At 47.8% G+C, this 19251-nt stretch overlaps 1 protein-coding gene across 2 annotated transcripts in view; it reads left to right on the top strand.

Annotated features, from left to right (window-relative positions):
• The first annotated feature begins 630 nt into the window (after positions 1 to 630).
• FA2H (fatty acid 2-hydroxylase) overlaps positions 631 to 19251 on the top strand; it is a 61607-nt gene continuing 42986 nt past the window's right edge. The window contains exon 1 of one of the 2 annotated variants that reach the window (XM_003829525.4): positions 631 to 1026. In XM_003829525.4, coding sequence (XP_003829573.1) covers positions 757 to 1026 — 270 coding nt within the window. In that variant the 5' untranslated portion in view covers positions 631 to 756. The remainder of the gene's footprint in view (positions 1027 to 19251) is intronic. The other variant, XM_034940706.3, reaches the window with a different exon arrangement.

Raw genomic sequence — 19251 nt, 5'->3', positions numbered from 1 at the left:
GGAGCTGGAGGCCATTATTCTAAGTGAAAGTGATTCAGGAATGGAAAACCAAACACTGTATGTTCTCACTCATAAGTAGGAACTAAGCTATGAGGACGCAAAGGCATACAGAGTGATATAATGGACAATAGGGAGAATGGGAGGGGGTGTAACACACACACACACAAAACCCTACACATTGGGTATAATGTACACTACTCGGGGGACAGGTGGACTAAAATCTCAGGACTTACCACTATACAATTCCTCCATGTAACCAAAAACCACTGGTACCCCAAAAGCTACTGAAATTTTAAAAACAAACAAATATTTGCACCCGAGGCGAGCACCTCATTCGCCTCTCGCTCTCTCGGGCACCTCCTGGAGCCAGAGGGTCCCATGCGGCCAGCTCCTCCCTGGAAGCAGTTGAAGTTATTCCAGCAGCGATCAGGCCACCGAGGATGTCCGCCCAGACAACCACCCGCGACGGGGAGACTCGCTCCGCCTGTGTCCGCCCACCCTCCTCCCGCGCGGGACACACCTGGCGGGCGCGGCACTCCCTGTCCGGGGCCACCTGGCGCGCAGCTCCCGGCGCCGGGCCCGCCCCTCGCGGCTCTGCCGGGGCTCCCGGCCGGCCAATGGGAGTGCGGTATGCAAATGAGCAGGTGCGGTGGCGGCCCGCCCGGAACGGCCCCGGGGCTCCCGGGATGTTAGAGGCGCTCAGGGTGGCAGCAGAGCAGACGCCGGGCTGCGCGCTGGGAGCTGCGGTCTCCGGCCATGGCCCCCGCTCCGCCCCCCGCCGCCTCCTTCTCGCCCTCCGAGGTCCAGCGGCGCCTGGCGGCCGGCGCGTGCTGGGTCCGCCGCGGGGCCCGCCTCTACGACCTCTCCAGCTTCGTGCGGCACCACCCGGGGGGCGAGCAGCTGCTGCGGGCCAGGGCGGGCCAGGACATCAGCGCCGACCTGGACGGGCCGCCGCACAGGCACTCGGCCAACGCGCGCCGCTGGTTGGAGCAGTACTACGTGGGAGAGCTCCGCGGGGAGCAGCAGGTACAGCCGGGCCGGGGCCCCCTACCCCAACCCAGGCCTCCCTCAGCCTTCCACTCCCGGGCGAGCCCCGTTCACCTGCCCTCTAGCAGGACCCAAGGTGACAGCCTCTGCCCTCCCTTCCCTCGCTTTCCCTCTCTTCTCTCCAGGCAACAGGTCACTGTCGTCCCCTCCAACCCCTCCTTCCTCTCTCCAGGAACTTGCTCTTCCTTTCCACCCTTACCGCCTGGCCCGCCTCCGTGCCAGCTCTCCCATTTCCCCAGCACCCCTCCTTCCAGCGTGTTCCTTCTGCAGCCCCTGCTCTCCGACAACCTGGATTCCCGTTTCTGTCCCCAGCCCCCCATACGCCTCGGCTTTCCTTCCTCTTCACTTATCGGCCTCTCCCTCTTTGCAACCACTCTCCGTTTCTGTTAGGATAATGGGCTCAACCTGTTCCCACCTCCCCATCCCACCTAACTTCTGCTTCAAAGAGGCACAGATCCGTAACTCTTCTCACTAGCTTGGGTTTCCTGGTGCCGCCCTGGCCTTGCCTGGGCCATGTCTGGGGTGGACTGTGTCCTCCAACCTCTCAGACCTTCCCTTATATTCTTGTCCTACACGCTGGCTTGGGACTCCAAAAGAGTGAAATGAAAGGCATGAGCCAGTTTTGCCAAGGAAAAGGGACCGGCACTTTGGACCAGACTGTGTGCTGAGCTGCACGCTGCTGTGCAGTACCAGCTCCCGATGGTATTTAAGTCCTTAACTCAACCTGGGGCAGGTTTTGTTATTCCCATTTCAGGATATGGAATCTGAGGCTCAGGGAGGCTCTGATTAATGCGCCTAAGGTCAAATAGCTAAATAGTGGGAAAGCCACATGTATCTGACTCCAAAATCAATGCTGGCTCCATCCCAAAAATCTTCGGGTGGAGGAGACAGACCTAGGCCACAGGATTCCAGGTAGGCTCAAGCCAGGGGCAAGGCGACCCTCTGGATGTTCCCCAGGCCTGGCTCTGGGACTGGTATGGGGCCATCATGCTTAGATATACAGTAGTTCCCCCTTGTCCAAGGGGATACATTTCAAGACCCTCGGTGGATCCTTAAAACCACAGATAGTACCGAATCCTATATATGCTATGTTTTTTCCCATATATGCATATCTATGATAAAGTTAAATTTATAAATTAAGAGCAATAGGAAGAGATTAACAACAACAATAATAAAATAGAATAGTTATAACAATATACTGTAATAAGAGCTATTTGTATGTGGTCCCTTTCTCTCAAAACATCTTATAGTACTGTACTCACTCTTCTTGTGATGATGTAAGATGATAACATGAGGCCAGGCACGGTGGCTGACATCTGTAATCCTAGCACTTTGGGAGGCCGAGGTAAGAGGATCGCTCGAGCCCAGGAGTTCAAGACCAGCCTGGGCAACATAGGGAGACCTTGTGTCTACAAAAAATACCAAAATTAGCCGGGTGTGTTGGTATGTGGCTATAATTCTAGCTACTTGGGAGGCTAAGGTGGGAGGATCACCTGAGAGGTGGAGGCTGCAGTGAGCCATGATCATGCCACTGCACTCCAGCCTGAGCAACAGAGTGAGAGCTCACCTCAAAAAAAAAAAGATAATAAGATGCCTACATGATGGGTTGGAGTGAGATGAATGACAGGTGTGGTGATGTGGCATTGGCTACTATTGAAAACTAATTTAAAACTTATAAATTATTTCTGGAATTTTCCATTTAATTATATTTTTGGACCCAGGTTGACCGTGGGTTACTGAAACCATGGAAAGTGAAACCGTGGATAAGGGGGACTCCTGAAAACCAACAATTGTCCCCTGCTTCTAACTCTTGCTTTCAAGATGAGCCCAGCAACTACTCTTAGATCTTTGGTTGAAAGGACTTAGCACCCACTGTTTCAGGTGGCTTTTCATTGGGTCATCCTGCCTAATTTCTCCATCATTTATTCAGTCATGGAACTGGTTCCTTAATGGGTTGACAGCACTGTGCTGGGTGTGGGGAGATATCAATGAACAAAACCAATTCGGTTCCTGTCTTCATGGAGCTAATGGGATAATGGGGAAGGAGAGGGAACACACAGATCACATGATAGTTGCTTAATTAATGGGTATCAGAGTACGGATCTAGAGGGGAGGAGCATAGAGAGCCTTCTTGAGAAAGCGACATTGACACTGAGAGCTGATTGGTAGGCTGGGCTTAGCCAGGTGACATGTAGCAGGAAGAATATTTCGGGCAAAGGGGACAGCATGTGTGAAGGCTCTGGCAGGAAGAGCTTGACATAGTAAAAGACTGCAAATAAAACCAACGTGGCCAGAGGCTGATGCGCAAGGACAGGGATGTGAGGGGAGGCCAAAAGTTGGCCGGGGCCACATCACACGGGGCTTCATAGGCTGTGGTCAGGATTTGGGACTTGACTCTAACAAAAATGGGAAGCCAGGTGAGCCCGGGAGGTGGACGTTGCAGTGAGCCAAGATCGCGCCACTGCACTTCAGCCTGGGCAATAGAGCAAGACTCCATCTTAAAAAAAAAAAAAAAGGAAGCCAGGGAAGAGGTTCAGGCAGGGTTCATGGTCAGATTTGCATCTTTAGAAGAGGACGCTGGCTGCAGTTTCAAGGAGGAACAGAGACAGCCTAAGTGGGTGTGAGGAGATCAGGCAGGATGCTGCTGCATGGCTGCCACTGCAGTGGCTGTGACCATGGGGAGAAGGGGGATGAATTTGGGAGAGTCTCTAGACCATATGCTGGGACTCAGCATTCTGTGGTGAGGGCCCAGTTTAATCTGAGAGGTTGGTGTTTGGTGTCGGGTCATGCTGAAGGGTTTAGAAGAAGATATAAGAAAAACTGAGTGCAGGAGGCCGGGCATGGTGGCTCATACCTGTAATCCCAGGAATTTGGGAGGGTAAGGCGGGTGGATCACTTGAGGTCAGGGGTTTGAGACCAGCCTGGCCAACATGGTGAAACGCTGTCTCTACTAAAAATACAAAAAATTAGCCGGGTGTGGTTGTGCACTGGGTGTGGTGGTGCCCTCCCAGCTGCTTGGGAGGCTGAGGCAGGCGGATCACTTGAGGTCAGGAGTTCAAGATCAGCCTGGGCAACACGGTAAAATCTTATCTCTGCTAAAAATACAAAAATTAGCTGGGTGTGGTGGTGCATGCCTGTAATCCCAGCTGCTCGGGAGGCTGAGGTAGGAGAATCGTTTGAACCCAGGAGGCAGAAGTTGCAGTGAGCTGAGATCGCACCACTGCATTCCAGTCTAGGCGACAGGTGAGATTTTGTCACAAAAAAAATAGAAAAGAAAAAAGAAAAGAAAAGAAAAACTAAGTGCAGGAAATAAGAGAGGTTGAGACTGACAGGTTTGCGGTGGCTCATGGGCTGGCCCTGTGTTGTCACCGTATCCTCTAGAAAGGAGCGTTAGGGTGTGGCTCGTCCTCCCAACACCATCCTGAGTATGCTTACAGCCACCCCTGGCCAGCTGCCCTGGATGGCCCCACCTCCCAGCTCTGCTAACCACCTAGCACCATGGTTTGCCTTGTCTGATGCTTAGAGAGGGACCCAGGGACCCAGTCTCACATGTGCTTCTGATCTGTATGCTCATCTGTTGCCTAAGAGCCCGAGGGCGGGCCATGCTGCAGACATCCTTATTTCTGGGCCCCAACCTGAGCATGTGGAACAAAACTCAAAACAATGCATCTGCAGACGCATAGCCCAAACTTGACAATGATCACACTAGCCCAGCCCTCCACTGGGCTGCCAGCTTCTGCCTTCAGAGTTCTAACCTAAGAACTAGTACAGGGTTGTCTTTAAATTGAGAGAGAGGAAGGCTGGGCACAGTGGCTCATGCTTATAATTCCAGCACTTTGGGAGGCCAAGGTGGGTGGATCACTTGAGCCCAGGAGTTCGAGACCAGCCTGGGCAACATGGTGAAACTCTGTCTCTACAAAAAATTAGCTGGGTGTGGTGGCTCGTGCCTGCAGTCCCAGCTACTCAGGAGGCTGAGGTGAGAGGATCAATGGAGCCCAGGAGGCGGAAGTTGCAGTGAGCCAGATCACACCACTGTACTCTCCAGCCTGGGTGACAGAGCAAGACCCTGTCTCAAAAACAAACAAACAAACAAACAAACAAAAAACTTGTGGGAGAGGTTGTCAAAGGAGAAATCTGGGGGTGGGATATCCTTTCAAAGAGATGCCTGGATGGAGACAATTTCTGTTCTTCTCCCTAGCTAAGCCCTTCTAGCAAGCCCCAAGCTGCCTTTTGCACTTCCCTCCTCTCCTGCTGGACCAGGGATGCTGACACCCTTGTGGTTAGAGCCCCCTGTCTCTGGAGGAGCAGGAGGCTTTTGCTGGGGAAGGGGAGTGCCATGAACCAGCTCTGTTGTTTGGGGCTCGTTTCTGAATGGTGCCCCTCCTAGGGCCGTGTCCTGCTGGTTTAGCCCTTGGATGGGAGAATCCTGGCCCTTCCCCCAGGGAGAAGGCCTGGACCCATTTGTTCCCCCTGCACCCCACTTTGCTGCACCCTCTGTATGTACACACATTCACACTCACACGAAGGCACATTCACAAAACAAGTCCAACTTGTTTGAGCCAACATGCTGTCTGCCACGGCCTTGGACATGGTGAAGCCAAGCTGCCCACCTTGAGCAAGTGACAGAGCCGTGGCTGAGCAGGGAAGGAGCTCAGGGCGGTGGGGTCAAGAGCCTCACCCCAAGCTCAGGCGAGAGCAGTGCTCTCCCAGCTGCAGCCACGTGTTAGCAGAGTATGAAGTCCACTTATTGAGCTGCGACCGGCATTTTTCACAAAAGAAATAGACAAGGAAAGGACTTTAGGTCTAAACCTCCTTCCCAGGCTTTATTACTGTGTTTCCCAGACTCTGGGCATCCATGAATCACCACTCCAGGTTTTTTTCCCCCCAGTTTGGTGTACTATACTCTGGTTACTCTTCAGATTGTATAAGTCTTTCGCCTTTTACCAATTTGGTGTACCACTTGAACTGTCATAATGTAATATTTATCTTTAAATTGAGCCACTTTATTTTTCCATGTACTCATGCTTGGCGATAATAACAGTAAAGTCAAAGCTTTTACGTGCACTTTAAAGGGAATGGGGGCCAGGCACGGTGGCTCATGCCTGTAATCCCAGCACTTTGGGAGGCTGAGGTGGGCAGGTCGCTAGAGCCCAGGAGTTTGAGACCAGCCTGGGCAACATGGTGAAAAACTATCTCTACAAGAAAAAATTACAAAAATTAGCCAGGCATGGTGATATGCACCTGTGGTCCCAGCTACTTGGGAGGCTGAGGTGGGAGGATCACCTGAGCCTGGGAAGTTGAGCCTGCAATAAGCTGTGATCATGCCACTGCACTGCAGCCTGAGTGACAGAGGAGACCCCATCTCAATAAATAAATAAAGTGAATATGGAACTGGGGTTTTTCCTGAGCCCCAAGCCTGCCACCCAGAGGGATGATAACTGCCAGAGGGTGGCTCATACTCCCCCATGCCCCACCAATCCTGGAGAGGTCCTACCGTGGGCAGATATTTGACTATGCCAGCTGACCATGCCCTCTGCTTGAGAAGACTTTAGGGAGAAGGCAAGCCTGACTCCTCAGCCACTAGTGTTGGGGTAACCTTGATGTGTGAAGGTCTCGATGCCATGTTTTAATCCCACAGGGTTTGTCTGTCTCAGCATGGCTGAGAAGTCCACAGATTCAGCCACACATGGGTCTGTAAGACTTTGGGCTCTGGCCATTCAGAGCTTCAGGGCTTGAATAATTAAATGGGGAGGGACAATAAGGAGGAGATCTAAGTGCAGAAAGACTTGGAGTTTCCACCCTACCCAGGACCGGGAACATCTTGAGCTCAGCCCATCTTGGAAAGCCGGTCTGATAAAAACTGATGCTTGGGGAATTTGCTGAACTGCCGCCACCTTCTGAGCAGAGTAGAGCCGAGAAGTCGACTTACTGAAGGGGTTGAGATCGCTTGGCCTCTAAGGGGGCATCCCAGGGGAGCCTGCCTGAGCAATCAACAGTCACTGCCCTCTACCACCTGCAGGGGCTTCTACACTCTGGCCTGCTGTGGTGCCAGGCGAGTCTCACCTGGAGGACGAAGCTAGGGCCAGCTGGTGGGGCATCCGGGGCCCAGGTCACTACAGTTCCATGGCCACCCCAGGGTCAGCACAAGCTCCAGGAGTGCTCTCTGGTGTCACCCCACAATTCAGTGAATAAAGAGGCTTTGAGACCCCGAATTGGGAAGAGGGTCAAAAATTAGGATTCTCTGGAGGAAATAAAAAGAAACAAACAGGACTCCTAGAAATACATGAGAGTAATTGTCTTTGGAAGTATTCCCGGGAAATAACCCAGACTGATGCTTTGGCAACAGCATTCATCATCTTCGCTTATTTTTTTTCTTATGACACATGCTCCTCATTGGTCTGTATGTAGTCTTCATTTATTTAGACAGGTGATAAGCATCCCATGCGCTCTGAAACCCACCACACCACGGAAACAGCCCTTGCTGGCGTTACCAGGACCTTCGCCTTCCTCCACCCGGTGGTCAGTGCTCACCTTACCTTGCATGGCCTGGCAGCAACTGGTGACACCATTGATCACCCTTCCTCCCCTCCAGTACACTTTCTTCACCTGGCTGCCGGATGCCGTACCCTTTTAGCTTTCCACCTGAATTCATTTTTGATTGCTTCTCTGGCAAATTATCACAAACTCGGTGGCTTAAAGCAACACACATTTACTCTCTTACAGTTCCAAAGTGAAAAATGAATGTGCAGGGAAGCATTCCTTCTGGATGCTCTAGGGGAGATTCTTTTTTCCTGCCTTTTCCAGCTACTGGAGGCTGCCTGCATTCCTTGGCTCTTGGCCCAGCCAGCAATCTCATCATGCCAGCCTCTGCCTCTGTTGCTGCGTCTCCTCCTACGACTGATGCTCCTACATCCATCTTCCACTTAGAAGTACACTCGGGGTCACACTGGACCCACCTAGATGATCCAGGATAATCTCCTCATCTCAAGATCTTTCACTTAATGACATCTGCAGAGTCCCTTTTGAAAAGTCAGGTAGCATATTCACAGATTGTGCCTCACACACCACCCAGACCCCAGTCGTGACTTCTCAGTCTCCACTGTTAGTTTCTGTCACTTCTCATTTCCCAGAAAAGTGCACAAAGCTTAAACATACAGCTCAGTGATTTTTTTTTTTATGAGTCTCCCTCTGTCACCAGACTAGAGTGCAATGGCACAATCTCGGCTCACTGCAACCTCCGCCTCCCAGGTTCAAGCGATTCTCCTGCCTCGGCCTCCCAAGTAGCTGGGATTACAGGCACACACCACCACGCCCAGCTAATTTTTGTATTTTTAGTAGAGACGGGGTTTCACTATGTTGGCCAGGATGATCTTGATCTCTTAACCTCGCGATTTGCCTGCCTCGGCCTCCCAAAGTGTTGGGATTACAGGCGTGAGCCACCATGCCCGGCCAATTTTTTTTTTTTTTAACCTAGGTAAACATCTCTGTTGCCACCACCCAGATCAAGACCTAGAACTCTTTCAGCATCTAGCACAGGCTCCTGCCTCCTCCCAGGCAACAGCGCCTCCCAGAGGCAGCCACTGTTCTAATCTCTATCACCATAGGATAGATTTGGGAATCCCTCATGTTTATATGGGCATCATGCACTCTGTTGATGGCTGCTTTCACTCAGTATTATGTCTGGGGTATTATTGATGTTTTTCTTACTCTTCACAGTAACCGTTTCCATTGGCTACTCTGTCCTAGAGAATCCACAGGCAGAGGGAGAAAATGGGGAGTAACTGGAGCAAGAAGAGCCAATGGCTTGGACCACCTGTTGATCTTCAGGAGCCCCCACCCTTAGTCTTCCTTCTGGAACATTCCCCCCACTACTTCCCTAGTTTGGCTAGAGCCTCGCTACACTCACTATTGTGGCAGTCTCTTGGGCAGGTCTTCCTCTGTTGCCCATTGTCTCTGAACCTTTCTGAAGAGAACTTGATCATGTTATGGCAGGGCTCCTAAGTATTCAGTGGCTCCCTATTGCCATATCCCTTAAGTCCAGCTTGAATCCTCTTTCTTCCACAGAGATTCTCCTTACCTCCTCACCTATATCTGCTTTTTTCCCCTTCGCTCAGACTCTCATAGCTCTTTACCTGAACCTATCTTACAGCATTCATAACTTTTTTTCTTTTTTTTTTTTTTTTTTGAGACAGAGTCTTGCTGTGTTCCCCAGGCCCCAGGCTGGAGTGCAGTGGCACGATCTCAGCTCACTGTAACCTCTGCCTCCCAGGTTCAAGCGATTCTCCTGCCTCAGCATCCTGAGTAGCTGGGATTACAGGTGCCCACCACTATGCCCGGCTAATTTTTGTATTTTTAGTAGAGACGGGGTTTCACCATGTTTGCCAGGCTGATCTTGAACTCCTGACCTCACCTGCCTCGGCCTCCCAAAGTGCTGGGATCACAGGTGTGAGCCACCACACCCAGCAGATAACATTCTTTCTTATTTAACATATTTCCACTGTGGCTCTTGTCTTCCCTATTATTTTGTCTACTAATCTGTAAACTCCCCAAGGACTGGACTTGTCTAGTTCATCTGGATTTCTCTAGCACACACAGGCACACTGGTACATACCAATAGGTACTAATAAATATTTGAGTGCTCTGGGTATGGGCTCATACCTGTAATCCCAGCACTTTGGGAGGCCAAGGCAGAAAGAGAGCTTGAGACCAGGAGTTCAAGGCCAGCCTGGGCAGCATAGTGAGACCCTAGGTCTACAAAAAAATTTTCCAACATAGCCAGGCATGGTCATGTGTTTGTAGTCCCAGCTATTTGGGAGATTGCTTGAGCCCAGGAGGTCAAGGCTGCAGTGAGCCGTGATTGCACCATTTGTACTCCAGTCTGGGCAGCAGAGTGAGACCCTGTCTCAAAAAAATGAATGAATGAATAAATAAATGTTTGAATAAGTGGATGAATGAGTTGCTTGGAAAACTGAGGTATGTGCATAATTGAAAAGGAAATATTAGCATATGCAAGATACTTTAAGAATGAAACATAGCCGGGTACGGTGGCTCATGCCTGTAATCCCAGCACTTTGGGAGGCCAAGGCAGGCGGATTACCTGAGGTCAGGAGTCCGAGACCAGCCTGGCCAACATGGTGAAACCTCGTCTCTACTAAAAATACAAAAATTAGCCAGGTGTGGTGGTGCATGCCTATAATCCCAGCTACTTGGGAGGCTGAGGCAGGAGAGTCGCTTGAACCCAGGAGGCAGAGGTTGCAGTGAGCCAAGATCGCGCCATTGCACTCCAGCCCGGGGGACAAGAGCGAGACTTTGTATCAAAAAAAAAAAAAAGATTAAGAAAAATCTCTTTTCTGTGTCTTGTTAGTTAAAGGGTTGGGAGTTGATGGAAAGGATGGAGAACCATCAAGCAAGTCACTCATTTCTGCCTTTGTCCTCGGTTCTTTGCAGCCGGAGAGAGTTAGCAAAACCTCTCCCTTAGCAGGCTCTTACAGTCTACCCGTCCCATGAGTCTCCTTCAGGGGTTAGAAGTGAAGTTAACCATAGAAAATCTCAATCGAGACCCACATTACTCTCAGGGTTAAGACCCCCGCAGTCCTCATGTAGCTATAAGTACCTGGGTGACACTCATAGGTATGTCCCAGGTTGCCTGGGTTTCTAGTCCTGTTTACTCTTTCTGGTGTCTTTTCATGCAAAATTCTCTAAAGCACATAGACTCAGAACAGTGGTTCTCAATCTTCTGTAATTGCTCCTATTCTTTTTTTTTTTTTAAACTTCTAAGTTCAGCAATACATGTGCAGGTTTGTTAAATAGGTAAACTCATGTCATGGGGGTTTGTAGTACAGATTATTTTGTCACCCAGGTGTTAAGCCTAGTACCCATTAGTTATGTTTCCTGCTCCTCTCCCTCCTCCTATCCTGCACCCTCAGGTGGAGGCCTCAGGTATCTGTTGTTTCCATCTTTGTGTCCATAAGTTCTCATCATTTAGCTCCCACTTATAAGTGAGAACATGTGGTATTTGGTTTCTGTTCCTGCCTTAGTTTGCTAAGGATAATGGCTTCTAGCTCCATCCATACTCCCTCAAGGGACATGATCTCGTTCTTTTTTGTGGCTGTATAGTATTCCATGGTGTATATGTACCACATTTTCTTTATCCAGTCTACCATTGATGGGCGTTTGGGTTGATTTCATGTCTTTGCTGTTGTGAACAGTGCTGCAATGAACATACATGTACATGTGTCTTTGTGATGGAATGATTTATATTCCTCTGGGTATATACCCAGTAACTGGATTGCTGGGTCACATGGTATTGTAAGGTGGGCAGAAGACTCTAATGACCACTTTCCCCACCTGCTCTTTCTCTCTGATGGAAAAAGAGCTCAGCCACAACAACAAAATTCGAGAACAACAAACTTGATGCTAGCAACACTCATAAAGCTTATAACTGAGAAATATGAACTTCCAGCTCAGTACTTTATATTGTGAAACACTGCCTCCAAAACACTATTATCCAAATAACTTCAGTCTCTTACCTTGATGGTATATTGCAAAGTATTTAAATAGCAATACCAGGCAAGCAAATTTGAAGGTGGCAGGATTTGCTTTAACATATTTGAAGTCTGATGCATAGAAAGTATTTTTAAAATCCTGTTACAGTAAAACTAGTAGCCACCAATTTCATTCATGAAAGTGTGTCATTATATACTTAGAGTGAACCATGCAACCTGCAATAAACTTGCTTGAAAATTACCTAAGTAAATCAGTTGTAATTTCTCCTTTAAGAGGGGGAGTAGAATTCTAGTTCTCTGTGTTCTCTTGTGCCCAGTAGGACCTTTCCAATGTTGCTTAGCTTTGAATGATGTTCAGATTACCTAATGAGAAATGGAATCAGAGTTTTTAGGGATCTCTAGAAATGGCTGGTTTTAGTTTATAAATTCCAGGCCGGGCACGGTGGCGCACGCCTGTAATCCCAGCACTTTGGGAGGCCGAGGAAGGCGGATCGCTTGAGGCCAGGAGTTCAAGAACAGCCTGGCCAACATGGTGAGACCTCGTCTCTACTAAAAATACAAAAACTAGCCGGGTGTGGTGGTGCATGCCTGTAATCCCAGCTACTCGGGAGGCTGAGATACGAGAATTGCTTGAACCTGGGAGGCTGAGGTTGCAGTGAGTGGAAATCACGCCACTGCACTCCAGCCTGCGTTACAGAATGAGACTCTGTCTCAAAAAAACAAAAAAAATTCCAAACGTTAATAACTCATAATAACCCACTTAGGTACTTGTACATAGCCCCTAGTCTTAGGTAATAACAGAAATCTATGAAATGGCATCATTTACTCTCAAAGATCAAAGAAAGACCTCAAATTTTAAAGTCAGTTTGATCAAGGCCTACACTTTGAGACTCTGCTGTGGAGGAATAAGGAGCACCTCGCTAGACTGAATAAATCCAGCTTCCATGATCCTGTGTTGCCCCCAAACAGGGAAAAGGACAGATCAGCTTGGTTTCATGGTTGCTTTCTCTTGTGCCAGGCAAGGTCTTCTGGAAACAACCATAATGACTTCTGCTGGTTGGAGACAAAGTGCAATAAAAAATTCAGTTGTTCCTTAGACCCAAGTAGAAGAGTCCTTGAATCCTAATAAAAGGCCACTTTTTAAAGTTATTCTACTCTAGGCCAGGTGCAGTAGCTCATGCCTGTAATGCCAGAACTTTGGGAGGCTGAGGTGGGTGGATCACAAGGTCAGGAGTTCAAGACCAGCCTGACCAACATGGTGAAACCCCATCTCTACTAAAAATACAAAAATTAGCTGGGTGTGATGGCATGCACCTGTAGTCCCAGTTAATTGGGAGGCTGAAGCAGGAAAATTGCTTGAACCAGGGAGGCGGAGGTTGCAGTGAGCCAAGATCGTGCCACTGCACTCCAGTCTAGGTGACAGAGTGAGACTCCATCTTGAAAAAAAGTTACTCTATTCTAAATGAAGACCAAAATTTCATAGACATAGGACAAGGGGTTGGGAGAGGGAAATTGATTATCTTTAAAAAAGAAATTGAAAAGGACTTAAAGATCGCAGTGTTGCACTGATTTTTAATTGAGCAAATAATGAGTCAAGTCGTGTTGGTTTTGTGCACATGTGTGGTTTTTCCAACAAAATTGTATGGGCCGGGCACGGTGGCTCACGCCTGTAATCCCAACACTTTGGGAGGCCGAGGCGGGTGGATCACGAGGTCAGGAGATCGAGACCACCCTGGCTAATACGGTGAAACCCTGTCTCTACTAAAAATCCAAAAAAAATAGCCAGACTTGATGGTGGGCACCTGCAGTCCCAGCTACTCAGGAGGCTGAGGCAGGAGAATCACTTGAACCTGGGAGGTGGAGGTTGCAGTGAGCCGAGATCACACCACTGCACTCCAGCCTGGGTGACAGAGTGAGACCCTGTCTCAAAAAAAAAAAATTGTGTGGAAGCACAATGTGACATGCCATAAACTCCAACTTGAACATTCACAGCTTACTCCTAAATGAGTCATCTTATTAACAAGTGTATTTAAGGGCTAAGGGTCTCTCTTCATCCTTTAACAGGTCTATCTCTTTTGAAAGTCTTCTTCCTTCATTCATTGCCCCTTTTTCAATACTGGCCTCCTTATTTGGCAATGGAGTTGTGAGTCAAACAGTTCTCCACTGCTTTCAGTGACTTCATGAAGTTTTCTATTTTTTTTCTGCATGGATGTTTATCTTACTTTGCATTTTGATACATTGCATATTGTTGGATGATAGCACCCTCTAACCATCAAAGAGAGAACACTTTGCCTAGATGGGCAGGGCAAAGTTGGGGTAGGAGGTGGTCAGTATTTGAGCAAGGGCCAAATTTATTAAACAACTGACTCATAAATATCTACATGATTTTTGCTGTCTTTTGCAACTTGAATCTTCAGGAACGCAGATAAAGAACAGTTGGATAACGATGATCCCTGTAGAGCTAATAGTAACACACCTTAAGTGTATATAGTGATCTACGTTTTTCTTTCTTTCTTTCTTTCTTTTTTTTGAGACAGTCTTGCTCTGTTGCCTAGGCTGGAGTACAGTGGCATGATCTCAGGTCACTGCAACCTCTGCCTCCCTGATCCAAGCGATTCTCCAGTCTCAGCCTCCCGAGTAGCTGGGATTACAGGTGTATACCGCCACGCCCGGCTAATTTTTGTATTTTTAGTAGACACAGGGTTTTACCATGTTGGCCAGGCTAGTCTCAAACTCCTGACCTCAGGTGATCTGCTCGCCTTGGCCTCCCAAAGTGCTGGGATTACAGGCATGAACCACCGCGCCCAACCCTGTCTACATTTTTCAAAGTATTTTTCCATAGACTTTTTTTCCCTTCCAACTTTTATTTTAACTTTAGGGGTACACGTGCAGGATGTGCAGGTTTGTTACATAGGTAAACGTGTGCCATGGTGGTTTGCTGCCCAGGTCATCCCATCACCTAGATGTTAAGCCCAGCATCCACTCTCTGTCTTTCCTGACGCTCTGCCTCCTCCCACCCCGTCCCATAGATTTCTACTTGAACTCTTAAAGTGGGTGGAGTAGATGTAGGAACCTGTAGTTCAGAGAGATCCTGCAATATGGGTCTCCAAGTGCCCAGTATTTTCAATGCATACTCATTAGGGACAAATCTTAGACATGAGATTAAGCCAAGGGGTACCAAATACATTTCTTTCAGATCTAGGAGGGATGAGGTACCATCCAAGGTCCCCTCTGATCCTTCTGACTGGGCTGAAGTCAGGCCTCTGAAGACAGAAGGAGAAGGATCCTTAGGCTGAAGCTGTTTGCTTTCTAGACTTCATAAACTTGTCTTCTAGGATGACGTGAGGCAATGAGTATACTCATGTGATGGGGATTTCCTGGGGGCAGCAGGCGTGCCTTCCTCTGAAGTGTCATTGACTCCCTGCACACTCAGTTACTGATTAATCAGCGGATCACTCCAGCTTCCTGGCAGCTGCCCTTTCATGGGGTGAGGGAGTGTGGGTCAGAGTGTAAGCTGGGATGATGTGTTGGCTTGAAAAGCTTTACCTGGCATCACACGCGGTTAGGAAATGCCTGGTTGCTGCAGTTGTATCCCAAAGTCTTTAATTTAGACAATTTTAGTTTAGCCACGCTAGAGAATACTTCCTTTATGAGCATTAGGGCCTGCAAAACACCCCAAATACATGGGAAACCTGAAATAATAATGATTTGTGGCTCCCGGCATGCTCCCTCGGGGGCCTGGTGTCCTGGAGGCTGGTCTGACTTGCCCGGAGGTCACTGGTGTGTGGCTCAGCTGCAGCAGCAGCGTAGGGGGTGTCCAGGGGAGTGGACAAGCAATTCTCCTGTCATTTGCAACTTTCTTCAGGAACTCAGATAAAGAACACTTGGATAACGATGATCCCTGTAGAGGGATTTCATCTGTACCATCACACATGGAAGAGGAGTTGCTAGGTCAGGAAAGGCAGCTGCTAAGCTAAGGTTCTTGTCCCTTTGTCCTTGCATGCCTAAGGAGGGGCTGTCCAGGACGAGGTAACTTTGTAGATCCTCACCTCCTTCCTAAAAAAACTTGCCATGGGGTTGCAATGTGCCATGTCCATCAGTGCTCCAGCAGACACCAGGAGAGGAAGAGGGGACCCCTAGGAGGTGGCTGCTGCTTCTCCTTTCCAAGATGCAAGTCCTGTCCAGGTGAAATAGGGCAGGCGAGGCCCTGGCTGCACTGCCAGACAGTATCCCATAGGCAGACAGAGCCTCAGGCCAGCACCTCGCCTTCCAGCCAGCATGGCTGTGACTCCCTAAGCAGCCTGATCCAGGACTGTGGTTACCTCTGGAGTGTCTTGCTAGCAGAGGTGACCTTCCCAGGGAAAGTAAGGGAATTTTAAATGCTCTTTCTATCTAGGTTTTTCTTGTTTAGAAAACAAGGAAGTACATGTGGGTGACACAGGTGTGCTCAACAAACAGGTTTAAGAAGGGTCTTTAGTGGGAAGAAGGGAAAAAGGAGTGGGAAACTCTTACTTCCTCCACCACTCTTGATCTCACCCACAAAGGTGAGTTCACCTTGCACCCTGAGTGGTTTGGAGCTGATCCCAGCCAATCAGCCGATGGCATGTTGCTCCCTCATAGCCAGGAAAAGCCCATCTCAGCAGTAAGACCTAGGGCCCTCCACATCAGACCTTCTCTACAGCAGTGGCTGGTCTGACTTGGGAAAAGGGAGGAAGATAGATGTGTCATGAATGAAACGTGTGTAGTATGTTGGTGCACATTTAAAGACATTGAAGACTGACATCGACGTTCCCTTATAGAAATAAATGAATCCTGGAGTTCTAATTGCTGGTCCCACCTAAGTATCTTCTCCGTCAGTATAAGAGTATAAAGAATGTCCCAGGCTAGATGTCATGAGTCTAGACCCGTGTTAAGGGAGAACCTGCCAGGTGCAACAGAGTGGGACGTGACCTGATAAGGCAGGGGACCAAGGTGACTCATGAACTTTAGTGCAGAGCCAGGCAGCCATGATGAGAGCAGAGTTTGTAGGCAGCTACCTGGCTTTGAGCCTTGCATGCAGCCAAGATCCCAAGGCCTTCAGGAGGATTCCCCTGGAATGTTCTAGATACAGGAAGCGGTACCTGCTGAAAGGGCTGGGAAGGAGATTTTTCCTGGACTGTTTCAAATCCACTGTGTCCTAGACACTTGCATTTTTTTAAAATTATTTTTTAATATTTTGTAGAGATGGGGTTCTTGCTCTGTGGCCCAGGCTAGTCTCGAGCTCCTGGCCTCAAGTGATCTGCACACCTCAGCCTCCCAAAGTGCTGGGATTACAGGTGTGAGCCACCGTCCTGGCCTAGAAACTCTCATTCTAATCGACATTAATTAATACTCTCTAATGGCATTTCATTAGGATTGATGTCAAAGTTTTATCACATTCTGCAGTATTCTGTTTGTTCAGGGAATGGATAGCATAGTTGATTAAAATTAGAGTAGATTTTTTCTATCATAATAATTACATATTAATGTAGTTCTTAAAAATTTAAATAGTTAAGAGGAACATGCAAAAAAGAATTGTTTCCAGCTGGGCACAGTGGCTCATGACTGTAATCCCAGCATTTTAGGAGGCCGAGGCAGGCGGATCACGAGGTCAGGAGTTCGAGACCAGTCTGGCCAACATAGTGAAACCCTGTCTCTACTAAAAATACAAAAAATTAGCCGGGTGTGGTGGTGTGCGCCTATAATCCCAGCTACTCAGGAGGCTGAGGCAGGAGAATTGCTTGAACCCAGGAGGCAGAGGTTGCAATGAGCCAAGATCACACCATTGCACTCCAGCCCGGGTGACAGTCTGAGACTCCGTCTCAAAAAAAAAAAAAAAAAAAAGAATTGTTTCCCTCTCGCTCTAGTACCTCTATAAATACCATCATTTTTTGTGTAATCTCACAGAGATTCTACCCATATACATGCATATATATATATTTAAAGACAGGCTCTCACTCTATCACCCAGACTGGAGTACAGTGGTGCTATCTCAGCTCACTGCAGCCTTGACCTCCCCGGCTCAGGTGATCCTCCCACCTTAGCCTCCCAAATAGCTGGGACTACAGGCACAAACCACCACTCCCAGCTAGTCTTTGTATTTTTTTTGTAGAGACAGGGTTTTGCCATGTTGCCCAGGCTGGTCTCAAACTCCTGGGCTGAAACAATCCACCCACCTCAGCCTCCCAAAGTGCCAGGATTACAGGCGTGTGCCACGACGCCCAGCCACACATATAGTATTATCTTTTTATTTCTCACATAAAGGAATCATATGAGGCAGACTGCTTGACAACTTGCTGTCTTTTTCACCCAATGACATATTTTGTTCCTCTTTCCGTATCAGCAATATAATTTTACTCCATTCTTTTTAACAGCTGTTCCCATTGATGCTTTTATCTATTACATCAGTGTCACAAGAAGCATTCTTACACAATCACTTTGCATATATATGCAAATCAACCATAATACAGAGTCCTGGATTTGGAATTTCTGGATCCAAATAATACACATCTTATATTTTAATAGATAGTGCCAAATTGCCCCCAAAACAGTTGTACCAATTTTAACTCCCTCCAAAAACTTGTGAGAATGCCTGTTTCTCCACACTTTCACCAATTCTGTGTGTTAGCAGTATTTTCAATCATTGTCAATGGATGAAAAATTGCTCCCTGTTTAAATTCTTATTTATATGAAGGATAAGGGAGGTTCTGAGTCTTTCCATGTTTCTAAACTTTTTGCACATTTTTAGTAAACTGCCTTTTCATGTCCTTTATCCATCTTTCTCTTGATAGTTGTCTTTTTCTTACTGATTTATAATCTCTCCTTAGAGGTAAAGGGTATTAGCCTGTTTTTTGGCATCTGTGTTACTATTTTTCTTCCACTTTTCATTTGCCTTTTGCCTCGCTTAATGTTTTTGTTTTTCAACGCAAAACCTTTAAATTTCCTTGTAGTAAAAGACACCGGTTTTATTCTTAGAAAGTTCTGCCCCTACTTTAAGATTTTATACATAAAAACAAAATATTTCAGTTTCCTACTAATAATGGTATGTTTAGTGTTTTTCTTGTGTGTTTGTTTTTGCTTAAATATTTTGCTTCCCTGGAATTTTTTTTGGAGGGATGGGGTGTAAGGAAAAAAATAGGTATTATTTTAGGTTTATATTTTTCCAAATTACTAACCAGTTTTCCCAGTAGATTTATTGAACAATCTATCTTTTTCCACTGATTTTTTTTTTAAAACCTACTCTTTTCACATATCAGTCATTTACATATATAGTTATTTAGGTCTGTTTTTGGACTATATTCTATACCAATGAAATCACTACTGTTTTATTAGGTTTTAGCCATTTGCGTTTTTCCTCCTTGCATTCCCTTGCAGCCAAGACTCTGCTCCGCTAGAGAAAGAAAAGGAACAGGAGGTGGCAGTGATTCTGGAGCCTGTCACCAGCCTTGGCGAACACAGTCAAGTTTGACTTTCAAAGGCTAGGGCTGCCGGGCTTGCCCTGGGCCCTGAGGTCATGTGGCTGGAGCAGATAAGAAGCCACTTTGGAGAAACCCTTGCAAGCAGCAGCCCCCGGCAGCATGTGTGTGGCCCACAGTGGTTGTCTGTCCAAGCAGTGATGGAATAGTAGTGATTTCAGCCAGGGGATGCGGGCATGGGGAGGGGTGTGGAAGGAGCAGGTAGC

This window comes from Pan paniscus, chromosome 18 (assembly GCF_029289425.2).
Source record: "Pan paniscus chromosome 18, NHGRI_mPanPan1-v2.0_pri, whole genome shotgun sequence".
Classification (NCBI taxonomy): domain Eukaryota; kingdom Metazoa; phylum Chordata; class Mammalia; order Primates; family Hominidae; genus Pan; species Pan paniscus.
This window is presented reverse-complemented; position numbering and strand designations above follow the sequence as displayed.